The 23,651-nt window shown below is 39.6% G+C and overlaps 2 protein-coding genes across 2 annotated transcripts in view; one reads left to right on the plus strand and one right to left on the minus strand.

Moving 5' to 3' along the window:
* Positions 1-23,651, minus strand: part of Pygo (pygopus family PHD finger) — an 86,336-nt gene that overhangs the window by 54,439 nt on the left and 8,246 nt on the right. The window lies entirely within an intron of this gene.
* Positions 695-23,651, plus strand: part of LOC139771300 (lachesin) — a 50,888-nt gene continuing 27,931 nt past the window's right edge. The window contains exons 1-2 of the mRNA XM_071703961.1: positions 695-962; positions 7,543-7,676. Coding sequence (XP_071560062.1) covers positions 7,544-7,676 — 133 coding nt within the window. The 5' untranslated portion in view covers positions 695-962; position 7,543. The remainder of the gene's footprint in view (positions 963-7,542; positions 7,677-23,651) is intronic.

Consider the following 23,651-nt stretch of genomic DNA (forward strand, 5'->3'; position numbering starts at 1 on the left):
TCGTCGGCATCGTCGGCGTCGTCGTCGTCGTCGTTCTCGTCAACGTCGTGCTTTTTCCTCATTCCATCGTCTTTGACATAGCGATCGGCACTTCAGTCCCGGGCACTCTTTTTCCCGCTCGTCAACCGGTCGAGCACCAAAAAGGAGGACGTTTTGACCGAGGCGCTTTATCGAGGGGCGAGCTGCCCGATCGACAATATCTCGACAATTCACCCTCGAGCGGAACGCTGCCGATTCCGTCCGTTCTCTCCTCCTCACCATCACGTCCCGCCTCCGCCGCTGCAACCTCGTTCCCTCGTCCTTTCGCACTTCTCTTTCTTTCTCCCGTCTCTCATATTTTCCTCATTTTATTTCTCCCCGGAAGGAGAGCCGGTAGCCTGTGGCTGCCGTACATTCGCGCCTCCCACTTTTCCGGCGCGGCGGTCCGCATGTATCAAAGGTACATAATAAATTGAATATTATATCCAACGGCGCGAACGATAGGACGAGAGAGAAAGAGAGATAAGGAGAGACAAGAGAGAGAGAGAGTGAGAGGGGGGAGCGGGGAGAAGGGGGAAAGGGAAAGGATAGAGAGCTAGGAGAATCAGTGGGAAAGAAGAAAAGCGATACCGTATAGTCCTGCGGGCCTGCGCCATGCGAGTCGAGCGCGTCCCGTCACGACGAGCGTCCCGACGCCGCTCTCTCGACTCGCTCGACGGCGCGACCAGCTCGACGCAGTCAGTACACGCGTCCCGACGCCCGGGAATGCGTCCGTCGACGGAGGTGTAGTTTTGCCGCGCGCGGCGCTCACGATCGTGCGGGTGAGACTCCGCTGAAAAACGTGCAAAATTCGCGGGTCCACTTGAGGAGGGAAGGAGAGAAAAAGTGCGCGAACGAAAGAGCGGAAAAAAAAGGGATTTACGCGCGTATATGGCGCGCCGTGTCACACTCTTGCCAGTATAATGCTACACTTTCTTCGCGAGGTAATATTCCTCGATGAAATTATTAATTTTTTTTTTTCCGTTAGAGTTGACAGTGAAGTTAATTTATTTTTATACACATCTTCCGTCATAAACGGTGATATCACGCTCGGGGATTTGAATCCCTTTGGTACAACCGGAGTGAGTTTGACATGTAGATAACAGTCCATTGTCAACACGGATGCGGAGTGGTCTTTGTAATTTGGACGACGCACTATGTGCAAGGTTGAAGTAAAAGACAGGAGAGGGAAGAGATATGCTCACGTTAGCTCGCCACGGTGCAGTTGTAGTGTAGTTGCGTTCTTTTTTGCGTGATAAGTTGCTCCGGCGCTGAACATGGCAGCCGGGATCTCAAATAAAAATCGACGCGAGTACGCGTAAAACCGGTGTTACTCCAACGTTAACGTAAACAATATTGTTAAAAGGACGTTTTAGAGCATTTTACGCACGCAGTGAGTTATTGCGCTATATTTCACGTTATGCGTGGATGCTGCAGAAAGAAAGAGAAAGAGAGAGAGAGAGAGAGAGAGAGCTTAGATATTCTCTTTTCCCTCCCTCCATTTCCATTATACGAGTCGCATACCGAACGTGTTTCTCGTATACAGCGACAGAAGGGAGTATGCGCAAGTAAAAATGTGTTTATATACAATACAGTTTTACGAGGCAAAGTCTACAAGTCAATACATCTGATGGCTACTAATAATTTCGATTAATTTATACTTCAGAAACGAAGCGCGAACTTAATTGCTGATTTAAAGTAAATTTAGAATAGAATAATGTTTCTGAATAATTAATATGTTATATCTTTATATACAAGACTCTTTCTCGTAAATGTAATTAAATTCCATTTCTTATTTCTTGATGATCTCTGAAAGATTAATCCTCATAGGTATTACATAAGTATTTATAAATATTTGAACAGCCTGATAACTATTTTGCAATTAAAATTATGTTAAAAAGTAAATATAAAATTATCTAAAGAATATAAAATTTGTTTATCAATTTATACGTATATATATATATAGAACAATACGTAAAACTCATCCGTATTTTTAAGAATTAATATTTTATAATTTTTATTCAGAAGAGATCAGTTTTCAACGATGACACTGCGCATTGCACGAAATACATCCATTATCGAACTCTTCGTATATGGACATTAAAAATGCATTCGTTCATATCTCCTCAGTCTTGGAAGGAAAAATATATGGCATCTATCTAGATAAATCGAAAGAAGCGAGGAAAAATACTGCACATTTGGAGAAAGCAAGATTAATCGTAAAGAAAATATTAAAATTCGCTTTGTCAAAATAAAATGTATTATATTAACATTTCTGATATAGAAAGAAATATGATTTCTTTTGTAATAAAATTATGATATTAACATTTTCGATACAGAAGGAAATATGAAATATAGATATTTCTTATAATATAATTACAATATATTTTTCGAAAGATTATTTAAAAAATTTCCATTGTCAGATAACATCCGCTATAAATATTAAATATATTTCTATAAATACTTTCTTTTATATACCGAACATACCGAAATTTCATTTCAATGTTCTCTTATGAGAAACTAAATATCGCATAGCGACGTGATTATACGAATTCACCGTTGTAGAACGTTTAGAGCAATTCTATTCAGATGAAATGATGTTTATGCACGATTTACGTGATATCCGAATTAATTCATTTCCGCACAATACCGGTCACTCATAAAGCAGACATATGTCCATCCGCGGTATTATGCTGGCTGAAATTATTCTTCGCGTTTATGGAAGAGAGGCAGAGGGAGAGGGTGATTCGGTGCGATGCGATAGCCGGAATAAATCACTCAGAGTGATATAACGTCGTCAGTATGAGGAATCGCGGATCACGGAGATTCCTTGCGCGGGGCGGAATCAAATCTGCTCCATTTGGCGATGTGGGGGTGGGACGTATTATCATAAGAAAAAAGATTATTGAGAACGCTGCCCGAGATAAAGTCTGTCGGTAAATTGATCGGTCGCTCGGGAGTTTTTTCGCAACGTCGTTTCGGACGCGATTAACTCAGCTTGGATACGATTTTCGGCTGGCACCGATCGATTCGTCGAACGGGAATCGACGAGACGGGCTGAAGAGAACGACTATTAGGGAACGACAGTTTAAGCCCGCTGACTACACCAGTAAATTCTTTCGTCGTATATCATTTTTTTATATTTTCTATTCGATCGAGCGATGGAGATCAATGTCACTTCGGGTTAGCGTCTCCCGCGTGTTTCACGTATACGTTGCCATTTCATCATATTTTATAACGATCGTTATGTATTCTGCCAATCTCTTGGTATTGATCATGACACGAAACTGTTCGTGTGAAAATACGATATAGAGGAATTTTAAGTTGAATTTTAGAAATAAATAGAAATTTATACAAACGAAAAAATAAAAAGATTTGTGAATAAATCTTCTATGATATATTCTTTATAAGAAAATAAGAAATCAAAACAATATATGTTGTAATTGTCACTTTACTTTCGAAGAATTAATGGATGAATTGCAGCAAAGAAATTTCATTCTTTCTAATTTTATCTCCGATAAAATTGTAGTAATCCTTTAAGATTTAAATAAAATACATTGACACAGTATTTCGGCTTGAATTACATTCGAAGCTAAAAAATATATCAAATTTAATTATATATTGTAATTTTATATTATATCTGCGCCAAATATAAATGTGACTCGATGCTTTTATAAATTAGAAGAACTTAATATGATAAAACAAATATAATGTAAATATAATGTTACAAAAACTGGCAATACATATCTAGTTTTCAGACGAAATTTTAAAAAAGCCCATTTTTTCTAATAAATTACATTTTCTATTTAAATCACTTTAATTTGTTTATAAAAATAACAAAATCTGCTACCGTGACATGACTGTTCTCTCTCTCTCTCTCTGTCTGTTTCAGCTTTAATTTTAAGAGTTTTTTTTAACATGTTGAATAAAAGACTTAGAAGAAACGTATGTACCAGGCTTCTCGCTTGCGCTAATCCTTTTTTTTTCGGAAAATCCTGAAATTCCGCAGTGAAACGAGAACAGGAAACTTTCACAGTCATTATTCCACAGCGAGGAGTGAATTTACGTTCGCGGAAGGAAAATTTGGTCGCGTATAAATCTCCGTGGGATTCGTGTTTTTCGCTTAGCGTTTCTAGGATTTTAGCATTTTCCCGAACGCGGTTTCTATCGCGCTGCACCGCATAGCAGGACCGATTGGTATTCCGGCTTAGCGGTAACATTCGCCTGACTCTCTTCTACCCGCGGCGATTGTTTGTCGGCAAACATCCGGGCCGCGGTAAACGCGGCCTAAGAGAGTGTAAGAGTACGGAATATTACTTGTACAAGATCATCTTTATGGATGTTGATATTGTCAATCTCTTCGCGGCGAGTGACTCACGATAATAGCGAAAATCAGATTTATAAGCGCGCGCTTTTACTTCACACCTCGTAGAAAATTACCTCTGTAGTAGGTGGCGTCCGATATTACGACGTCGGAAATAAGCAAACGAGAGAAAGAGAGAGTAGATCAGGATTAAACGACAGAAGCGATTCCGGTAATGCAGCGAGTAATGATGAGCCGGGGTAATAAATTCAATAAAGGCGTATGAGAATAATGCATCCGATCGAAGAGACACGAGGCATCCGGAGGATGGATAGGAAAAATATTTTCAATGAAAAGAGGGGAGGGAGAGAAGAAGAGAGAGAAAGAGAGAAAGAGAGAGAGAGAGAGAGAGAGAGAGAGAGAGAGAGAGAGAGAAATCGAGCCGTGGAAATTACAGCAGCGGAAATGGAGCGAGAATTAAACTCCGTGAGGCGGATTAAAATATTTTCACGCGACGATAATTGAGGAATAAAAGATTTTCGCCGTACTCGAATAAATCAAGCGCCTCTTCGGGGCGCGCGCGGTCCCGGATTTCTCTCTGCCGTATCTTATCGAATCGAGATGCCGCGAAGATATATGTGCGATCCTCAGATGGAACGTGAAAGTACTCCGTCCGTATCGTCGGATTCATAAAATAAAAGGATAGAATAAAAAGAGCAGATGCCTCCCCGACAAGGCTGGTACAAGACGCCTGAATTTATCGGGCAAGAGATCGATCGCGATCGATACGTCATGATTTTTACTTTACGACAAGCTGCCGAGAATTAAATTCGAGTGCGCGAGAAGGCGGAAGGAAGACCGTCAGCCAGATAGAAATAAAATCTCGGTACGAAATATTTTTTTACAGGCAGATAATCGAACGCCAGGGAGATTTTCGCCCGGCCGGGGAACTAAACTCTGGCTCAACAGCTTGGCCCCGGGTTTTTCCCTTGGCTTTCATCAGATAAAATTGCAAGTGGAGAAGCTGCTTCTAAAGACCGGAGAGGTAAAAGAACCCCGGGGAAGTACCAGTCGGGAAGTGAGGCCGAAATTAAGAGCCAGAGGAAAAGGTGGTGGCGGCGGCGAGTGATAGTGGCGAAAATTCCGTGATATTCGAAAACGAGAGTATTTTCGCGCGATACAAAAGTGACACAAGCAATCAGCGGGTATATGATATCTCGGATATCTCTCCTCTTTAACCTCAATCTCTCAAAAAAATCACGACGCTCTCGCCGGAAAATCTTTCCCTTCGTCCGGCCCGCAAGGACCATCGATCACACGTAAGCGTGATGGGACAAAGAGCTCATAATCTGACATTGGCGTGCTAGATGAGGGACGGTGGAGTGACAATGAGCCAGAGAAAAAAAAGGGTAGAACCCGTGAAAGAGCGAGGGGTAATGAGCGAGTCGGCGCGAGACAGGACCAAGAGGGGCTTTCATTTGGTCCTGTCGTAAATAAAAATGAGTAGTTACTCGGCGTATAAGCGCGGCGTAGTATAACGCGGCCAAGAGGAGCGCTGAATTCCGCCTCGTATATGCGGACTGAAATCTCCGCCGCTAAACGGCCGAGATAGTTATTTACGAGATGGCGTAAAGGGTAGTTGTCCCGCGCGTGTTTCCCCGAAGGGCGACGACCAACGAACGACCGCGTCGCAGCATCCAGGATGTACGACCCAAGTCCGGCAAAACACTTTGACGGTCGATTCTCCTCGTACATTACGTGGAATTGCCGTGAACTTAGTGGCGTTTATACGTCGCTTGACAAATGTATCGATCGAGGAAGGAGACAAGGAGAAGCGCGCAAAACGACAAAAAAAAACAAAAAGAGACACGAACGAGAGAAAGAGAGTACGGCGCGTGAACGAGAAGAAAGTTCTTGCAACACGTTAACCGGTTCACCCACCGCCGCCTTCGGCGGTTCGAGAGCAGCTAGGGGTGGCCTCAACCCCGGAAAGCTTCGTTTTCTCGCGATAGGCACGGCCGATTAAGAGAGTCGTTTACTTTCCTTTACTTTAGTTTATAGTATATAGTTTTTAGTTTATGCGTTGTGTATCTTGTTAGAAATCTTTCCGTTCTCTTAACCTCAAGAGTATTTCCGTCATATTATTTTGGCACCTTTCCTTTCTCTTTCATTATTGTTTCATATCATGATACAATGAAACTGTTTATCATTAATATCGCGCATATTTTCCTGATAGCTTAATATTCTCCTAAGAGATTTTACAACATGCGAATAGGGAAGGAATTCTATTGTATTATCTTGAATTAATAAATATTAAGATTAAAGTTTATTTCTTAACATTAATCTTAAATTTTATTTCTTCCCTATCCATTTATCTGTACATTTTGTTCGAAATTCACAAAGAATTACAGCTGTAATATGTTATAAAATTCAACGACATGTAGATATAAAAGACATAGCGAGACACTGTGAGATATATTGAGACGGACGAGATGCACTGTATCCATTTCAGTGAGATTTTCAAAACTGGGCTTTTTCAAGTATCATCATCATCAATAAAATGTTGTTTTGCTTTTTCAAAAATTGGCTTTTTGACGTATAAATCGATACAGCAGCGGAAAAAATATTTTTCAAGTTTTACGTAAAAATACAAAAGCTGCACTAGAATCTCCAATAATTTCAACAACGTTATACATCTCTCACACACACATTGCTGATATAACCGACTTTAGCTTTAATAATTGTACAATAATTAAGGTTTCAATGTTCCGGAAACATAATATGTTGTGTAATATAAAGTACTGTGTTTTAATATATCTTTAAATAACAATTGCTTGTTTCAATACACACATTCAAACATTTTGGAACAATTCGCAAACATTTCGCGAGTATGCTATTATCCTGCGGCTTCAATTCATTTTGTATTTTCATGATTAATTAATTAATTAATTAATTATCGTACATTTGGAGTATTAATCAGAACGCACCAAAATATCTCGCGTTATTGTACATTGCACCTTGCAACAATTATCGTGGGTTAATCGTATCCAAAGTGCAATAAACGTCGGAAAATTTCCTCGTATTTCTTTGTGTAGTAAAAAGTCCAAGATATAAGGAGAGAAACAGAGAGAGAGAGAGAGAAAGAGAGACGGAACGCGCGGGTTGACAGAGAACGCGCTGGTTTGTTATTCTCGTTCAAGCTTTTCTTTCGTTCTTTTCAGAATGAGGGTGGCACGGCTATTACTGTGCTGCGTACTTCTCGAAGACTACAGCACCAATCTCGGCGGAACGGCAATTACCAGTGACGCCATGCGCCAAGACGGCTCCTCGTCCGCGACGAATCCGACGCTATCAGGTACATACCCGTATATATACTCATCTGCATATTGCCAGCTGGTTTTTCCTTTTCTCGCTCCTTTCCGCGTCGCGCAGACGGAAATTCTCGTCAGCGTTAATGGCACGTGCCGAGGAATGCGAGCGAGCAAATATCCCGTATTACCGTCGGAAAAATAAAGGACACTCGCGTCTCTCGCTTCAAGTATCTTTTACCCTCGGTCCCCTCCAATAAACATTGGCAAATGTTCGGAGGGTTCCTCCCTCGAATATCTTTCGACTTAACATACAGCAGGGTTCGCAAGATTATTCCTTGTGCTAAAATGTATCCTGCTTAAATTACAGTTTATATTCGACGCGAGTACAAATTATCTCCCGTTACTTGACATAATATGCTAATTGATATTAATTTGCGACATAAAAGTAGAAACAAATGAAATATTATTATCATTTCAGCACGTCTCATTCGTATATAGATTACTAAAAATACAATTTATTTAATTTATGTTTGACATTTAATATATTAATATTTATGTTTGTTTTCACAAATTATGTAAATAACAAACACCTTCATCATATTCGTTTAATGAGTTTCGATAACAGAGATAATTTAGGATTTTTTAAATACATTAAATAATTCTTCTCAACAAAATTGAACATTAAATAATTCTCCTACAATCACTATTGAAATTTAATTCATATAAAACAAGATAATCTAGTGTAATTTTATATAAGTCAAGTCTGTAAGAGATATAAAAAAAGGAAAAACTCGATTTTCCAAATATTTAACTTAACGTGCGAATCATAATTTCGTTTCTTTACAATCATGATAACGGTGATACGGAGGTTATCTCCTCTAAAGTGCGTCGGTGCAGCTTTTCAATTATTTGATAAGATCGCGTGTTTCTCTCGTGTCGATGATCGGGGTATTTGACCGGCAATAATCGGGGTAAAAGGAATCACTTCGTGTTGCGTGCCGACTCGTAAATAAATGCCGTAACGTCACGTGTTTCCTACACGAGCCGGCATCCACTCCGCGACGTCGAAGGGTTTCCCCGCGGAGCATATAAAGCTTTGTGAAAAATCTGAATAATGCATTGTGAAATATTATCTATACGTGGTAGATTTATACGGTGTTGCACCGGCGATACACGTTGCCTTTATCATAGAGCCCGATAATGTTTGGCGAAGAAAGGGAGAAAAATTTCCTCACGCAAATCTCGATCCGACACACGAAAGCGTGGCTTAAACGGCTTAAACCAGCTTTCCGTTTAAACAAACAGGAAGTGTATCAAGACTAATTTAATTTTCATCACGGGACGCAGTCACACGAAAATTTACTATTTATTCAACGGAGTTTTTTCAGAGCTTAGTAAAATTTTATGCACTGAATATATCAACAATTATAGAGGGAAATTACTTTCATTATATTACTACAAATATAATGCAAAATGCAGTTACGTTTTTCGTATTACAAACAATCGGATAATATAATCAGCTTTTCGCAAATTCCCCAAAGGACTTCTGTTACTTCATTTTTGATCATGCATCGATCTACCGTATAATCTCTGAAAACCATGCGTAATTATCAGCGTGTAAACTCAAATACTTTAATTTAATGGGAAAATACATGTCATGAACTCGTAAAGCTCGTAAAATATTTCAAAGAGTATAACTGGTGTTGGATATAGCAGTGAGTTTGCGGAGTAAACTCGATGCATGCAGATTTCACGCTCGTTTATTTTTGCGGATTGTTCAGAAATCGCGGCTTACAAACTCGTCGGATCACCTTCATTTTTTTCCCTCTTTCGCGATTTCTACAGTCGGGAGCGCATTATCGCTATCGCGATACTTCATAAAGCTAATCGTCAGTGCATTCAGAGATATGTGGTCGGGAAATCTACATGTGTCAAAGCGACAGTACATGATATCCGTGTTATTTTTAATCGTTGACGTTGCAATAAAAATAGTGAAAGCAAACATACATTATCACGTACTCATATACATATATACAGTAGCGTTTTATACAAAAATAATTTTATATATACTACAACAATATAGTAATATAGAAACAATATTACCTATTGTAAATACGATATATAAAATTATTCATTACATTTTTAATAACTTGTAAACATGATTAATATATTTTTTGCGAGCAAAATTTTGCCACGAAAACTCTCATTCGCGCGTATCTTACAGTTTGTTAGCGCTAAAGCGCAAAATCATCCGTAAAAGAAAAGAAAAGAAAAGTATACGAAACTTTATCAGAGGTTGATCGCGAGAGGAAAAACGTAAACGAGAACTAGAGAAGAATGGAGCCGCACGGAGAACGTCCTATTTGGTGGGGAATTGTCGACGTCGACGTCGTCGCCGTCGTCGTCGTTGCGTCCGAAGTTGAAGTGGTTCTAGTCCGGCCCGGCATTGCAACCGGGTCCATGCCGGTTAGTTCGCCAAGTTTTTCCTTTGAGGATGAAAGATATTAATTAAACTGTCACAGACACGGTAGCATGCGCGCGCGCGCGCGCGTGCACGCGAAACCCCCTGCCCAACTTTATTTCGCCACTTATAAGTTTACCACTTAGGCGCCAGCGTATGCGAGCGGACCGCTGCAAGTCGTCCTTTTACGAATCTAACGCGTGATATTTATGCGCACGATAGACGGAATAGACGGAATATCATGGCGAGGCACGCGAAAACGTGACGTATGCATGCAGAAGGATTGGCCAATTATGCGTCAGCAAGCGTGCCTGAAAGATGCACGCCAGAAACAGACAGGTCGTTTATACATTCTCCTTTTCTTCTTTTTTTTCTCTCTCCCTCTTTATCTTCTTTTTATTTATACTTTGTATGTCTGTTCTCGACAAGCGCATTTCAATTACAACTATGTGCAATATATGATATGCAAATTTTCGAAATTGCAGAAAGTATAGTTTGAAATTAAGCTTTAGGGGGGAAATTGTTTCACTCTCCAATAAGAAATATCATTTAAATCGTTGAAGTTATAGATCATCGTATATTTTAGATTCTATAATTGTCATTTAAATTTTCTTATCTTTTTCATGTATTTTAGTTAGATATTTAAAAAGGAAACGTCTGCGTGTAATAAATGACTCTTCTACCTATCTGCCGCTTTCTTTATTTAACTTCACCTACTTATTCAACACTTTCTGACAACTGACGGCGGTTCCGCTTAACATTTCGATAGCCGATAACTGATAGGTGAAACTAGAACACCGTGTAAAAAGATGAGAACAAAATGCGTACTAAAGCGAAATTTGCTAAGAGCAATCCTTTGTACCGATCCTGTTCAGAACAGGTGAAGTTTCATGCTTTCAAACGAAGGGAAAAATATCTGCAAGCGAGACGCGAGACTTGCCAATAACTGTGTCGCGTTAATAATTACATGTAAATGTAGTGGATATTCATCTATCGTCAAAAATTAATGGAAGAATTGAACGTAAACTCGGAGCGAAATAAAGTATAGTCGGATACATTTACAATTAGAATTTTCGATCGCTATTAAATACTCGGTAAAAGACTATAAAGAGAGAAAAATTGATCTTTACAAAGATCGACTCATTTTTATATCTTTAATATATATTCTTCTTTTATCCTAGTCTTAATACGTAGCGTATAAAAAGCGTAGCGCTGATATGTTAAATAAATAATTAACATAAAAGATTATAAGAATTATTAAGTTATTTAATTAAATATTTCTTGTAAGGCAAGAATTTTCCAAGCGTATTATTAGTATTTCGTTTAAAATCGCTTGAAATATTTCGTACATACCTTCCTTTCTATGTCAAATCGTACCTATGCCATATTAAAATAATAATATAATTTATTTTTAAAAGATATAATTTCTTTAAAAAAATCAATAATAAATCACTTTTCTTGATTAATTAAACTCTCACGAAATTAACTAAAAGATTGCAAAAAATAACTCAGAAAATATGCGATGTGACGCGCCATGATATGAAAGGATATAGGAGCAGTCGATATATCGGATGTGTTGATTTCATTCGTGCAATGATTAAGAGATGATGTAATGCAAGTTGCACAGTGCTGCTATCATTCGCTTCGGATAGTGTAATGATCTTATCTATCAAATGCCACGGTACGCGCGTGATGTCAGATCCTCGTGTGTAATATACTCGTACGTGTCTATCTCCGTAATACGTGACGTCGCAATACGTCTGCCTATTCGCACTGTGATATCATTCCAGATAGTTCATAATACGGATACATTGCAGGCAAGTAGAAACAGAGCTTTGCTTCGGTTGCTTCAACCGAACCGGCACATAGATAAATACATTTTACGTAAAATCTTGAGATAGCGATAAATAGAAAGCCATATAGCTGTATGTCGCAGCTCGAGAAAAATATTTATGCAAATCTTCTTGCAAATCTGTGGCGAAAAGTTAAAATTTAAAGCTATAAATGAGGTCACAAATGTGAAAGCAAATTAATCAATTAATTATTATTTGGACAAACCACTAATTATTCACAATACACGCTAGGATTATTATACGAACAAAATGACAATAGAATCTTCAAACAGTAATTCGTAAAATAGATATTTGTCAAATACGGTTGCAAACAACTCGGCGACCATGAATACGGATGTATAATTAATCGCGCTTTCAGCCAGAGATTGAAAATAATCCGTGATTACCTCCGGCGATTAAAACATTAAACGAAAACCGGCTTTACATTCAAAGTAAGCACGGTAAAATTCCAAAAATATTACTCTGATCGTCAGAAGGGCGATTAAGACGTGAGATTAAAGTTTCGCATTTAGCGTCACAGGTGCGACACAAGCACCATTCTCCGATAGTATTCCACGGGGATACCTTTAGACATCAGCGTATGCTATATAACGGTATGTGTATATATATATATAGGTTATATATATATGTATATATATGTATGTATGTATGTATGTATGTATATACTCGTGTCCACGGTATAGCGGGCAAAACGTGTTTCGTTATCGTAGTTAACTGCGTTTACACAACACATTCTGTACGGCTTCGACCATCGTCTCGAGGCCGCGCAGCCGTTCGCATCTGAGCACTGCTGTTAACGCTGAGGAAGCTTCGACGTAACGTGTAACGTTAAGGACGTTGTACCATGTATAGAACCAATTACATTTGCGATTATATAGGTATACATCAGCGCGGGGACGTATGCAATTGCGAATATACAGGCACTCGTATATCTACCCTCGAGTATTCAATTGTCGTGAACAAATTCGAAATTGAGCGAACCGACAATTCGCCCCCTTAACAAAAGATCCCTTAAAAGGTCTCTTCGCTTTATAGCCATTTAATTTTTTTAACATATCGCAATAACGAAGTAGGTACTAATTCTTTTTGAAATGCGCAACTTAATGGCAAAATTTATTTTCGTCGTTGATTGAAAAGTGCAGTGAAATGAGATTTAATAAGTGCGAATTAACGAAAGAAGTTCTTGCTTCAGTAGTCTGATTTATAAACGGAATTTTTCGCGGGGGTTTTATTTCACGCCGCTGGGGTATGTTTAGATGTAGCGCTAATTAGCGCGCTAATTAGAAAGCTGTTGCAGTGCAAAATATGCGAGTCCTTATCGTATCATTTATGATTAAAAAATAAACGCTTAAGATTTATGACGCCGACAGCGTCTGAAAAGGATTTAAATTACGCGGAAAAAAGCGAGATTTGTTATTTGCGCATCTGTGAACTTTGATTTTACGAAGAATCCTCGACCGTTAACGCCGGATAATCCGGAAATTATCGACAACACCGAAACAATCGCTCCTCGTAGTTGGTAGTAACTTCCGCAAGTCAGGAAAAGTGCGTAACTCCCGAGACACTCTATATATCACACTCTATATCACACTACACGACCAGCGTCGCGCGCGTGTTTGCACGGTAGGTATGTGCTTAATATTAATATGTGCTATGCGCCCTATACACCCATACGCCCGAATGAGAAATAGTTTCAAGTATAGTTTCTCGCTCGCGCTCACGTACGTAGTAATCTTCTTACACGTTAAGGACGCGCGCTCGGGTGCGGGCATACGTGAGCGAGCTGGTATTAAAGGAACGAAGGAGCGTGAGGTGAATCGCGAGTGCGTAATATACGCGTATACATGTTATTTGCGTGCACGCATACCAACGCGTACGTTTGCGCTGCACGTGCACACATGCATGTGCATCCATTGTCCGAGACCGAAGTTACACATAAATACAATTTCGCGCACACTTCCTCGCGCTTATGGTCGGACGATAAAAAATGTTGGCAGTTGCGGTCACATTTTTTTACAGCTCTGTGCCTCCCGTGCGAAATTTCCCGCACGCACTTGGCCGGCGCGCCGTGCACGGCTGTCTTCCCGCGCGCAAAAATATCGCTTCTATTAATGCTGAAATATTTAATTTCCCGCACGTGGACAGACAGATGGTAGCCGTGTTTATTGCAACAAGTAGAACCTCTCGTAGGGGGAGGGGGAGGGCCACTCCAAATTCGCATCCGTGCTCCGCGCAATAGATCCTTTGTTAACGAAAACGTTGAAACGCTCTAATAATTTTTGTGCTCCACGCGAATGAAATGAAGCGGCTCACGCGAATTATGTTCTAACGATGCTGGCACATAATGTGCAACGTCTGCGTAACACAATACCGTCGTGCAGTTAATCTCAGGCAGTTTACAAACTAAACTCCTAAACTACTAATACTAGACATATAGCAAGCCCTTGATTTTCAGTTAATTTCAAGTAGAGAAGTGAAATTTACTTAAACAGAATTTTGCCCACCATTGGGTTGAATATTATTACATGTATATGGAGCGTTAAGAAATGATGTAAAAAACAACATCAACAGCTTCACGCTGCAGGCGCAGCGGAGGGAATTTATATTAATTTTCTTTATCGAGCGCTTTTGCCTATCAGAATAATGGATTCGGTTACGTCACCTCGGCATCGCTCAATGTCGATCGCGTTTCCGCGCGAGAAACGAGAAAGAAAAGCCATCGAAACGGCCGTTCAAGGCGCTCGATCGAGCGCGTTGAACGCTTGTAAATTTCTCGTTGACTCCGGTAAACTTTTCACCGCCGCCGCCGTCTCAGGACGGTGCACATTTCCGCGGCGTATTAACCGATCGACCGAGCGAGGCAACGCGACGTGCATATTGTGTAACGCGATCGTGTGCACCGACTTGCATACGATCGTACCCGGGGTGTATCGGTATGCATGTAATGTTAAGGTACAGACGTATATATACACATAGTGTTCTAACAGGCGGGAAACCTCCGTGTTCCGCATGTGTGATCTTACTAATTTCCGGGATCAAACCTTGTCCCCGAGAGGGATGGATTGAAGATGGGAATCGTGGCAAGCGAGAGACGCGCCAACAGGGAAAGAACGAGAGAGTGAGACAAAGACAGAGAGAGAGGGAGATTCGGATAGGTGAGGATAGCATGGACGTGAACTCGATTAATTAAACTTCGAATTCGCGCCGCTTCGCGGAAATGGAATTATCGCGGCGTAGTCGACGGCGGCGGCAAATGCATCGGTTTTGGGGACAGCGAGCCGCCGGCGCCGCCGCGCCGACACCAGCATCACCACCACCAGAAGGGTGGTTACGTCTGAAACGGGGATGCAACGGCGGAATTTGGAGGTCGAACGGAGTAACAGCTTGCGCCTGTGGAAAGGGCGCGGTGGGAAGGATGTGGAATGGCGAACTAACGCGAGCCGACGATATATATTTACGGCCCAAAGCTCGGCGCGGCGCGGCGCGGCGCGATAGAGAAAAGTTTCAGCAGGGATTCGAGCCGTGAGAATTTAAAATCCCGCGAATCTGGCTAAGACCGACGGACTTTTCTCCTCCCTCGACTTCGAGTGGCGTTTCAATAATCCGCTTTGGTATCGCGCCGCTTAGCCTCCGCCGAGGCGAGGAAGAGCCGGGCAGGCGTTTATTAGGTTCTCAAGTCGAGTTCTCTTTGCCGTTGATCGATTGCCGACATCCGCTGTGAGTTGTGTGAAATACCGATTTCTCTCGTCCGTTACACGTGTATACCAAAATCACTTGGAAAATTGCCCACGTCACGTCTGCGATCGCTCGCGATTTTCTCTTCGGAAATAAGGGAGTTCTGGTTATAAATTTGAAATACATGAAACTTGAAATAAGGTACGATCGAGGTATAAATATTCTCATTATGTTTCTTCGCTCAATATGCCAAAGCTATTGTTACAATTTAATTTAATTTCATTCAATTTAAATACATCTATTATTATCACCGATTGCGTATGCTTTTTATGCAATATATTTCATGTAATTTATTTTCTAGGTTCTAAAATTTCCACTTTTTTATGTTCAATATTCTGTAGATAATTTAAAAAATGCAATAAATTAAAATGCCTGAAAAATGTCTGTAAATATAATTAATAGAAAAAGATCAGTATTTATCTATGTATATACGCATGTAATATATATAATGATGTAATATATAGATTATATAATTAATTATAATATCAATAATTAACCGTATTTTAAGCATATAAAAGTAAGCGGAGATTATGACTGACTAATAAAGTTGAAGAAACTTATAAAACCTCTCAACTTTCAGAGTGATGGATCGATAATCCGCTTATGTCATCGCATTTTTTTAAAAAAATCTATGAAAAGTCTACGTCTTTATTGGTATACTAAAATGAAACTTCAGTAAAGATGAAGTAATATACCTATGCCAAGAGGTATTTGTTATAAACATTAAACATTAAATCTCATCTCATGTCAATCTCGTTATAAAATATTTTCTTTGTTTAGATAAGCTATCACTAAAATAGTTTAATCACAAGAAAATGTTGGAATATCGAAAAAGCACAAGTTTATAAAAAGAGCGAAAAACTAGGTAAAAAACAGCACAGAATTAAATATCACGGTAAAAAAGAGCAAACCTAAAGATAAATTACGATCAATTTGATTTCAAATAGAAGTGGAACGTGCTTTATGTATAAAAAGAGATCGGACAATATAACAGAAATTTGCAAACAAATATTTTCCATTTATTTTTACAATAACATTCGTTAGAGGCGAAATGAAAAAACTTCCAAAGGAAAGTGCAGAAAGGTGAAAAATGAAGTTTGACAGATTTATATCATCTAATCCGTCGCGGGTACTGTGAACGCGATAAAAAAACGACATAGAAGAAAAGGAAGCGTATGTCACAGCTTGTACCTCCTTTCCCCCTTCGTGGCGTAGACAGCGCTGATGATAAAAATCCTTTTGCAGCCGCATAATATCATAATAACTATGTAAATCAGGTCGTCGTAGCAACCCCGCAAACAGAGAATCGGATATTCGTATGCTAAGCCTCAACCCGTTCTACACATCGTAGCCGCCATTCCGCTTTGACATGCGTTATTCGCTGTTATATATCCATATATCTGCTGTTACCCCGACAACGAGCCGGGCTTTCGTAAAAAAGCATTATTTAACTATGTACTTTTTCAGTATTAACAGTTGCCAGCTATGTGGTGACATCAAACAAATCCTCTCTTGCAAAAACGCCGGAGCGTGCGAAAAGTGATGTGTGTGGAGAGGTAATACGAAAATGTACGCGTATCGTGTATCGAAAAATCGCTTAACTTTAATAAAAAATCCAACTGTCAAACAAATTGCAGTGTAATTAAAAAGATTTTATATTGTAACGGAAATGTATGCGTATTCAGCATTTGTCGATGTCTTTGTTAGTAAATGACTCTATCGAATTATAAAGAAGAGTTAAACATTTATCGGGCGAGTTCAAGAAAAGTTTTAAAAAGCGACTTTGCCAGGATCATATTTACATTGAGAGAAGTTCGAGATAAGTACAGAGGAAGAGCTCGCGCGAATAGAAATTTTAAGAAAACTTGAAACAAGACGTGCATAAAAGCTTTAAAAATATCTAGCAAAATATTTATAGAAAGACCAAACATTTAGTACTGCATATATTCTATAAAAAAGCATAATAAAATATTGTACTACTCAGGAAGTTCATCTAAGGAAATATAGAAAATATGAAACATAATAAATCTTCTGAAAAATATAACAATTTTTCTGTTTTTCATGTGTCATATTTTTACTTTCTAAAAATTATCCTATATATTATATTTATGTTTCAAACAATTTTTTCCAAAGTACGCAAGGTTTTGGATTTCTAATTCTATTTTTCTCAAAATTGTCTGACTGTTTTTATTCTTTTACTCCTTAATTATTCTTGTTTTTCATATAAACCTCGTTAATAATAAAACCGCGGAAATTCGATGCGCGTCGTACAGTATCAAAAAAAATTTTTACTCGCAATGAAGACTAGAGCTTTTACGGTCGTACACAATGAAAAATGTTTAAAGGCGATTACGTGTCTCTCGAGTTGACCATAATCGTGCATAAACATAGCGCTCCGACAATGAACCGAGCGCCACAATGGATTTAATAAGCAGTTGTAAACGCGTTACAACCGGTCGACAACGCGGTTGAATGAGACTTTAAACGATGTGCATGCAGATGGTGCCCTCTTCTGCAAAGTCGATGCGCAGCATTTATTAATCATAAGCTTTATGTAATTACCTTTTGTACGTCAATCATTGTGCATTGTATGTTGCATTATTACGTTCCGTACAGAAACTTCGCGTTGTAATTAGTCGTTATGTCGATTATTACATGAACTCTCGCATTTCATTGATACAATAACATAACATAAAGCGATACAATATAACAGTTGTGATGTAATCGTTCGTATAATATTATTTAAGAAATGGCGTAAAAGGATTGAAACAACCTTTTGAGTTACTCGTAAGAGGGAGGAGTCATATTCGCGGTATAATTACCATATGTAGCGCGGAAATCTTACATGAGGTACGCTAATTAATCTAATGCAGATACACGCACGAATATATTGCATCGCATTAGCCTCTTACGGAACTTCGTGCTTTAGTTTGACTGGAGAGTATTACGAGACACCTTCTTGTGCGAATGACATAAGATGTAGCGGAGACGTCGGCTATATAATTTGTCAGGACTTTAAAATATACACGGTCGTAAATATTTTGTCAAAAGCATAAGTTCATTATACATTTTAAGGTGGATATTTGAGAAGTATATCGCGTCGCTTAAAAATACATGTTACTTCTGACGAAGTTTCTTGTTTCGTCAAAGATCGAGGTCTCCACTGCATTTCTGTTAAACTTAACATTAATTACCGCGGAACTGCGGAGAATATTATTTTACTTTGGCAACCGTCAAATATCGCGTAATCACGCAAACATTTAATAAGATCGTTCAGGCAAATTTATCGAGAAGATTGTTTATATTTTACCACGGCGCGGCGCGGCGCGGCGCGGCGGAACGATACGACATTGACATAGTGATACCGAGGAATATTCGCCAAATACGCTGGAGGGTTTAATAAATGCAAGATGATACCGAAGTTTCGCGATGAAAGTTAAGCGCTGTTCGAGAGAACGACGCGAGGGCAGCGGCGGCGAATACGGAGGCGAAGAAGGCGAAGCCCGTCGTCTGCGAGTCGAGCGTGGCAGCCGAACTTCCGGTGTCGTCGTTTTTTTCGCAAATTAATGCTTTCGCTCGAGATAAAAATTTGCTGAGCCTCGCGCGCACCGAAAAAAGAAAAAGAGAAATATTTACCCTTCCGACCAGCGAGAAGTTGGCCGTGCATCGCCCCTCCTATCCTCCTCCTTATCACGGAAGTTGGCTATTCTGTCGTAATAACCGGGAACTTTGTTAAACTCTCGTTTAAGGAAAATCTCACTTTCCCGGAGCTCTTCTCCGGGACATTAATGGCCCGATTCATCCCGCCTATCCGCGGCCGTCCTTATTAACTTGACCTAACGCAATACACGTCTCAGCGTGTCAGCAACAGTGTAAAACGAGTGTTTAGGGAGTCAAAGACGAATCGAGTAGTTAATGCCGGACCGGCGATCGCGGAACGATTTAAGCGAGCCGTTAGCATGCCAAGTACGATAAAATTTGCATAGAACGCGGGACAGACTCCGGTCGCTCGGTCTGTACTCGCGCTATATCGAGATAAAGATTCTAATTTCGCACACCCCGACTTTGCTCATCCCCGACACGCTGTCGCCGAATTGGTAACTCCCTCGCAACGAGGATTTGCGCCATGCTGTTGTCGTATTTGGAAACGCGTCCAAGCTTTTTGACGCGGATATTCCAACGCGGATATTCCAACGCGGATATCTCGTTAAGTAATTGACTCCACACTGAATCCTCGCAAAACTTTTCTCTATAAAAATATCAATAACTAACATATAGATTATCCTTTTTTTAAAGAATATGACAAAGAAAATTTTTATTTCCGTGACTAACCCACTTGTAAAAAATGACCTGAATTCATTATTATATGCAATTAAAAGTTTAGTCAAGTTTTTAAAGAGATAGCAAATTTCGAAAAATTTTATATTTTTTTATATCTATTCTTCAAAAAGTTAAACCAATTTCACGGGGCATCGTGCGATCATTTTTACTCTGCTCCTATCAATAATCTTAGCGTGAATTTTCCGTTATAACGTAGGAAAACGGGTGAAATCAATTTTACACGGCATGCTCTCATCGTTATTATCGTGTTGTCAATTTCTCATTCTATCGCGACTACTAATAATATTTCTTATCGGCCTGTTGACGTGTTAAGAAGGTGTCAAGAAAGTGTTAAGAGGATTTAAGTTTCCAGTAAGTTCTTGCGGACGTGCGATCACTTAAATCTAAATCTTCTTAACTCCTTAACATTAACACGTCAACAGTACGTGATACAGATGCATCGTGATAGACATATACATACCAATAAAATATCCAAAATGTTTGCGTATGTATTAATTTGATGGAAATATTTCGCATTTGTTTTAAAACAAATTAAAATCTTATTCTTTTATATGTATATTTTCACAAGGATTAAAGGGCGGCAATCGCTTTTTACACATTAAGTCTATCCCGAACGACCCGATAGCGATTGATTTAGGCGCATTGCGATGCATTTTGCGTATCGACGAGACACGCGCTCGAAATAAGAGGATCATTTGTCGAATGCGCGATCTGCAGCGCGCACTGTAGCTGGAGTACTTTGGTTTCTCTCGTGCGTGACGGCCCCATCTCTATACAGCCCCGTGATTCCCCATTCACGATAAGCCACTCGCGCGGCGCAGGAACATCGTGTGTAACTGCATCGACACGTAGAAACATTCCTCCCTCTTTCAACCTGCGATCTCTCGGGTTGGATCACCGGTATCGGCTCTACGTGTCGATACGTACCTTCGGCGGATAGTGCCTGTAAGATCTCTAAAATACGTCGAACGATATTTCGTCCTGTCAGACGTCGCGGCTCCTCCTCCTCGTCGTCGTCGTCGTTTCTGGCAGCTGTACGCCGATTTCGATCTTGGGAGGTCCCCATTTCCCTTCGCGCGCGCATTCGTTTTCCGGCGTTTTGCTCGAACTCAAAAATTCCGTGCAAGGCGCCCGAGATTTATGTTTCAGCGCGCGAAAAACTCGAGTTAGATCGCGGCGCTATTGTTGATCGTTGAAAATCGGACATTGCACGCCAATAACGAATCGGTCCCTTTATTTGTGAATATTGCCAATCGTCCTGGATCGCCAATCTCGTTCGGTCCCTCTACATTTTATTTCGATTCGAAAATTTCATTCGTATAGCACGGTGCCTCGGTATTTACGGTCGATGTGAAAACTGCGATAACTCGGCAAAGTTATTACTCGCACGCGCGCGGTACGCGGTATAGATATTGTCTTTCTTTAGTTGTTTTTAACTATCGGCCAGTCGAGTCGGTCGTTCGCCTAACGAGAGTTCGGTACCGTACCGTACGTGTAATTCATCATGCAATTCACGAGTAACGAGACTATTGACCCTCAATACATTCGTGACATGATGTTCTTCATTTATTAGATCGGTAAATTCATTCGTCAAGATCAATGAATAACGAAGGAAGAACATTTGTTGAATGAAATCGTATAATTATGCAGAATGGAAAGGTACAATTATCGTTTGTGGTAACTTCTTTCATTTCTGTAACGCTTAAAATCGTATTCATGAAGTTTCATGAATTGCATTGACCTCTTCCTCTCCACTTTTAAATTGTGTTCCGCACCTTCCTCACTTTTCCACCCAACTCCGTTTCTATTATTCTGAAAACGTCGATCTTATCGAAACCGAGTAATTTCGCAGAAATTTTATATAACAATCCTAGAGATTTATTACATAACTTTCGCAGTTATTTATGTATCATGCACCTTTTGAAAAAAAAAATGCTCCGATTTGACGGATTTATCGCCGATTGGGATACGTAATGTTCACATGTATCACGAGTACAATATTGTTTTGGTTTAACATCGTCGTATACGCCTGAATTCTCTCAAATTCTTTACAACGTCACGATATGGTACAGCCATTTATTTTGATATCAAGTTTCTCGCCCCGGAGGCTTCCCGCAGAGAAACTGCTACAGAAACGCGGTGCAGCCGTTCTATCGCGTTCGAATCTCGATTGCTTAAAGCCGCTAACGTAGTTACGTATTTTACGACGAGGAAGGAAATAACAACGCCGCGTTGGTCTCATGCCTTACCTTTACTACTGACCGCCGCAACTTGTATTCGCTGCCGCACGCGCGACACCTTACAAACAATCGTAATCGCAAAAAGCAAAATGTAAAATTATAAATACGTTTTAAATACTGCCGCCGTGTAAAATCGATGCACTAACAATTATAAAATAACCATGAAAACCGACAGTGTGGAAATAAAACGGTGCATGTTAAAAATTGAATTAAAATTGCATTGTAATTTACAAACCGGAAATAATTTTCATTTAACATATGCATCATAATTACGTTACCTCACTTAATTCTCCAACGATAATTTCAATTTAATACCTACACACTTGTATTTCTCAAGAATTTACATTCGGAATGTCATGCACCAAAAACTAAATTATAAGAGAAATAGAATATTTAAGAAATTAAAAAATGTTTTAAGAAACTTTTCTATATTTAAATATATATGTATGTATATAATTATTTTATTTGGAATATTTTTGTAAAACTTTGTATATTGTAAAGTTAATGTGCTTTAGATTTTACGAATTTTCAAGTTTTTTTAACGAACTAGTTTTAAATGGAAACGGTAACAAGTTGTTCGAGTGTAACTACGAAATCTGACACCTGATTTTTGACGTTTAGTTATTCGATTATATATAGGGTCTCCATGTTTCCATCGCATACGCGCGCATACGTTCCATCAAACTTTTGCTTGAAAATTCGAAACGATTTTTTGATATTTCAAATAGTTTCGGGGATATTCGCCCATTACAGTTATTCCCTTCGCTCACATCTGAAAAAACTGTATCTTGAATTGCACGTACCGAACGTAAACATTTTCCTACAAAATGTAATACACTGATAGGTTAATATATATTCTTACAATAACCATCTTTTACGTAAAATCGAACATTTGAAGGAGTTTCTTCCCTCGAGCTAAAAATTCGATAGCCTGGTCCCAAGCAATCTTTAAATTTCGCTTTAAAATTGCATAAATCATTCTTCTCTCGTAAAGAAATCTGTAAAGGCGACCACGTAAATAATTTGTCGCGTGCTCGTCTCGTAAACTAAGACGCGACAAAACAACGACGCGACGGAGAGATCAATTTTCCCGACAAAGCGCGCCTTTTATTTTTCACGTGATTATCGGTGAGAGAGCCGATGTCGAGAGGCAAAAGTGAAAGCCGATCCCCGCTCTTCGATCGGCATTCCGGAGTCTACAGAAACGAGCGGCACTCGAGTACGGGAGCGCGGATGCCAAGTACCGTAACTTGTACCGCGAAGAGATTGAATTATTTTTCTCCTGGAATAATTTCGCTATAAAATAAGACCGGTACGAGTGTGCATGCGCGCCCACACGTACACCCATACCCTACACGCCTACTACTCGCGGCATCATCCCTCTCGAGA

The sequence above is a fragment of the Temnothorax nylanderi genome, unplaced genomic scaffold (genome assembly GCF_030848795.1).
Source record: "Temnothorax nylanderi isolate EJ_2023f unplaced genomic scaffold, tnyl_v1.0 TNYL_tig0038_pilon, whole genome shotgun sequence".
Classification (NCBI taxonomy): Eukaryota; Metazoa; Arthropoda; class Insecta; order Hymenoptera; family Formicidae; genus Temnothorax; species Temnothorax nylanderi.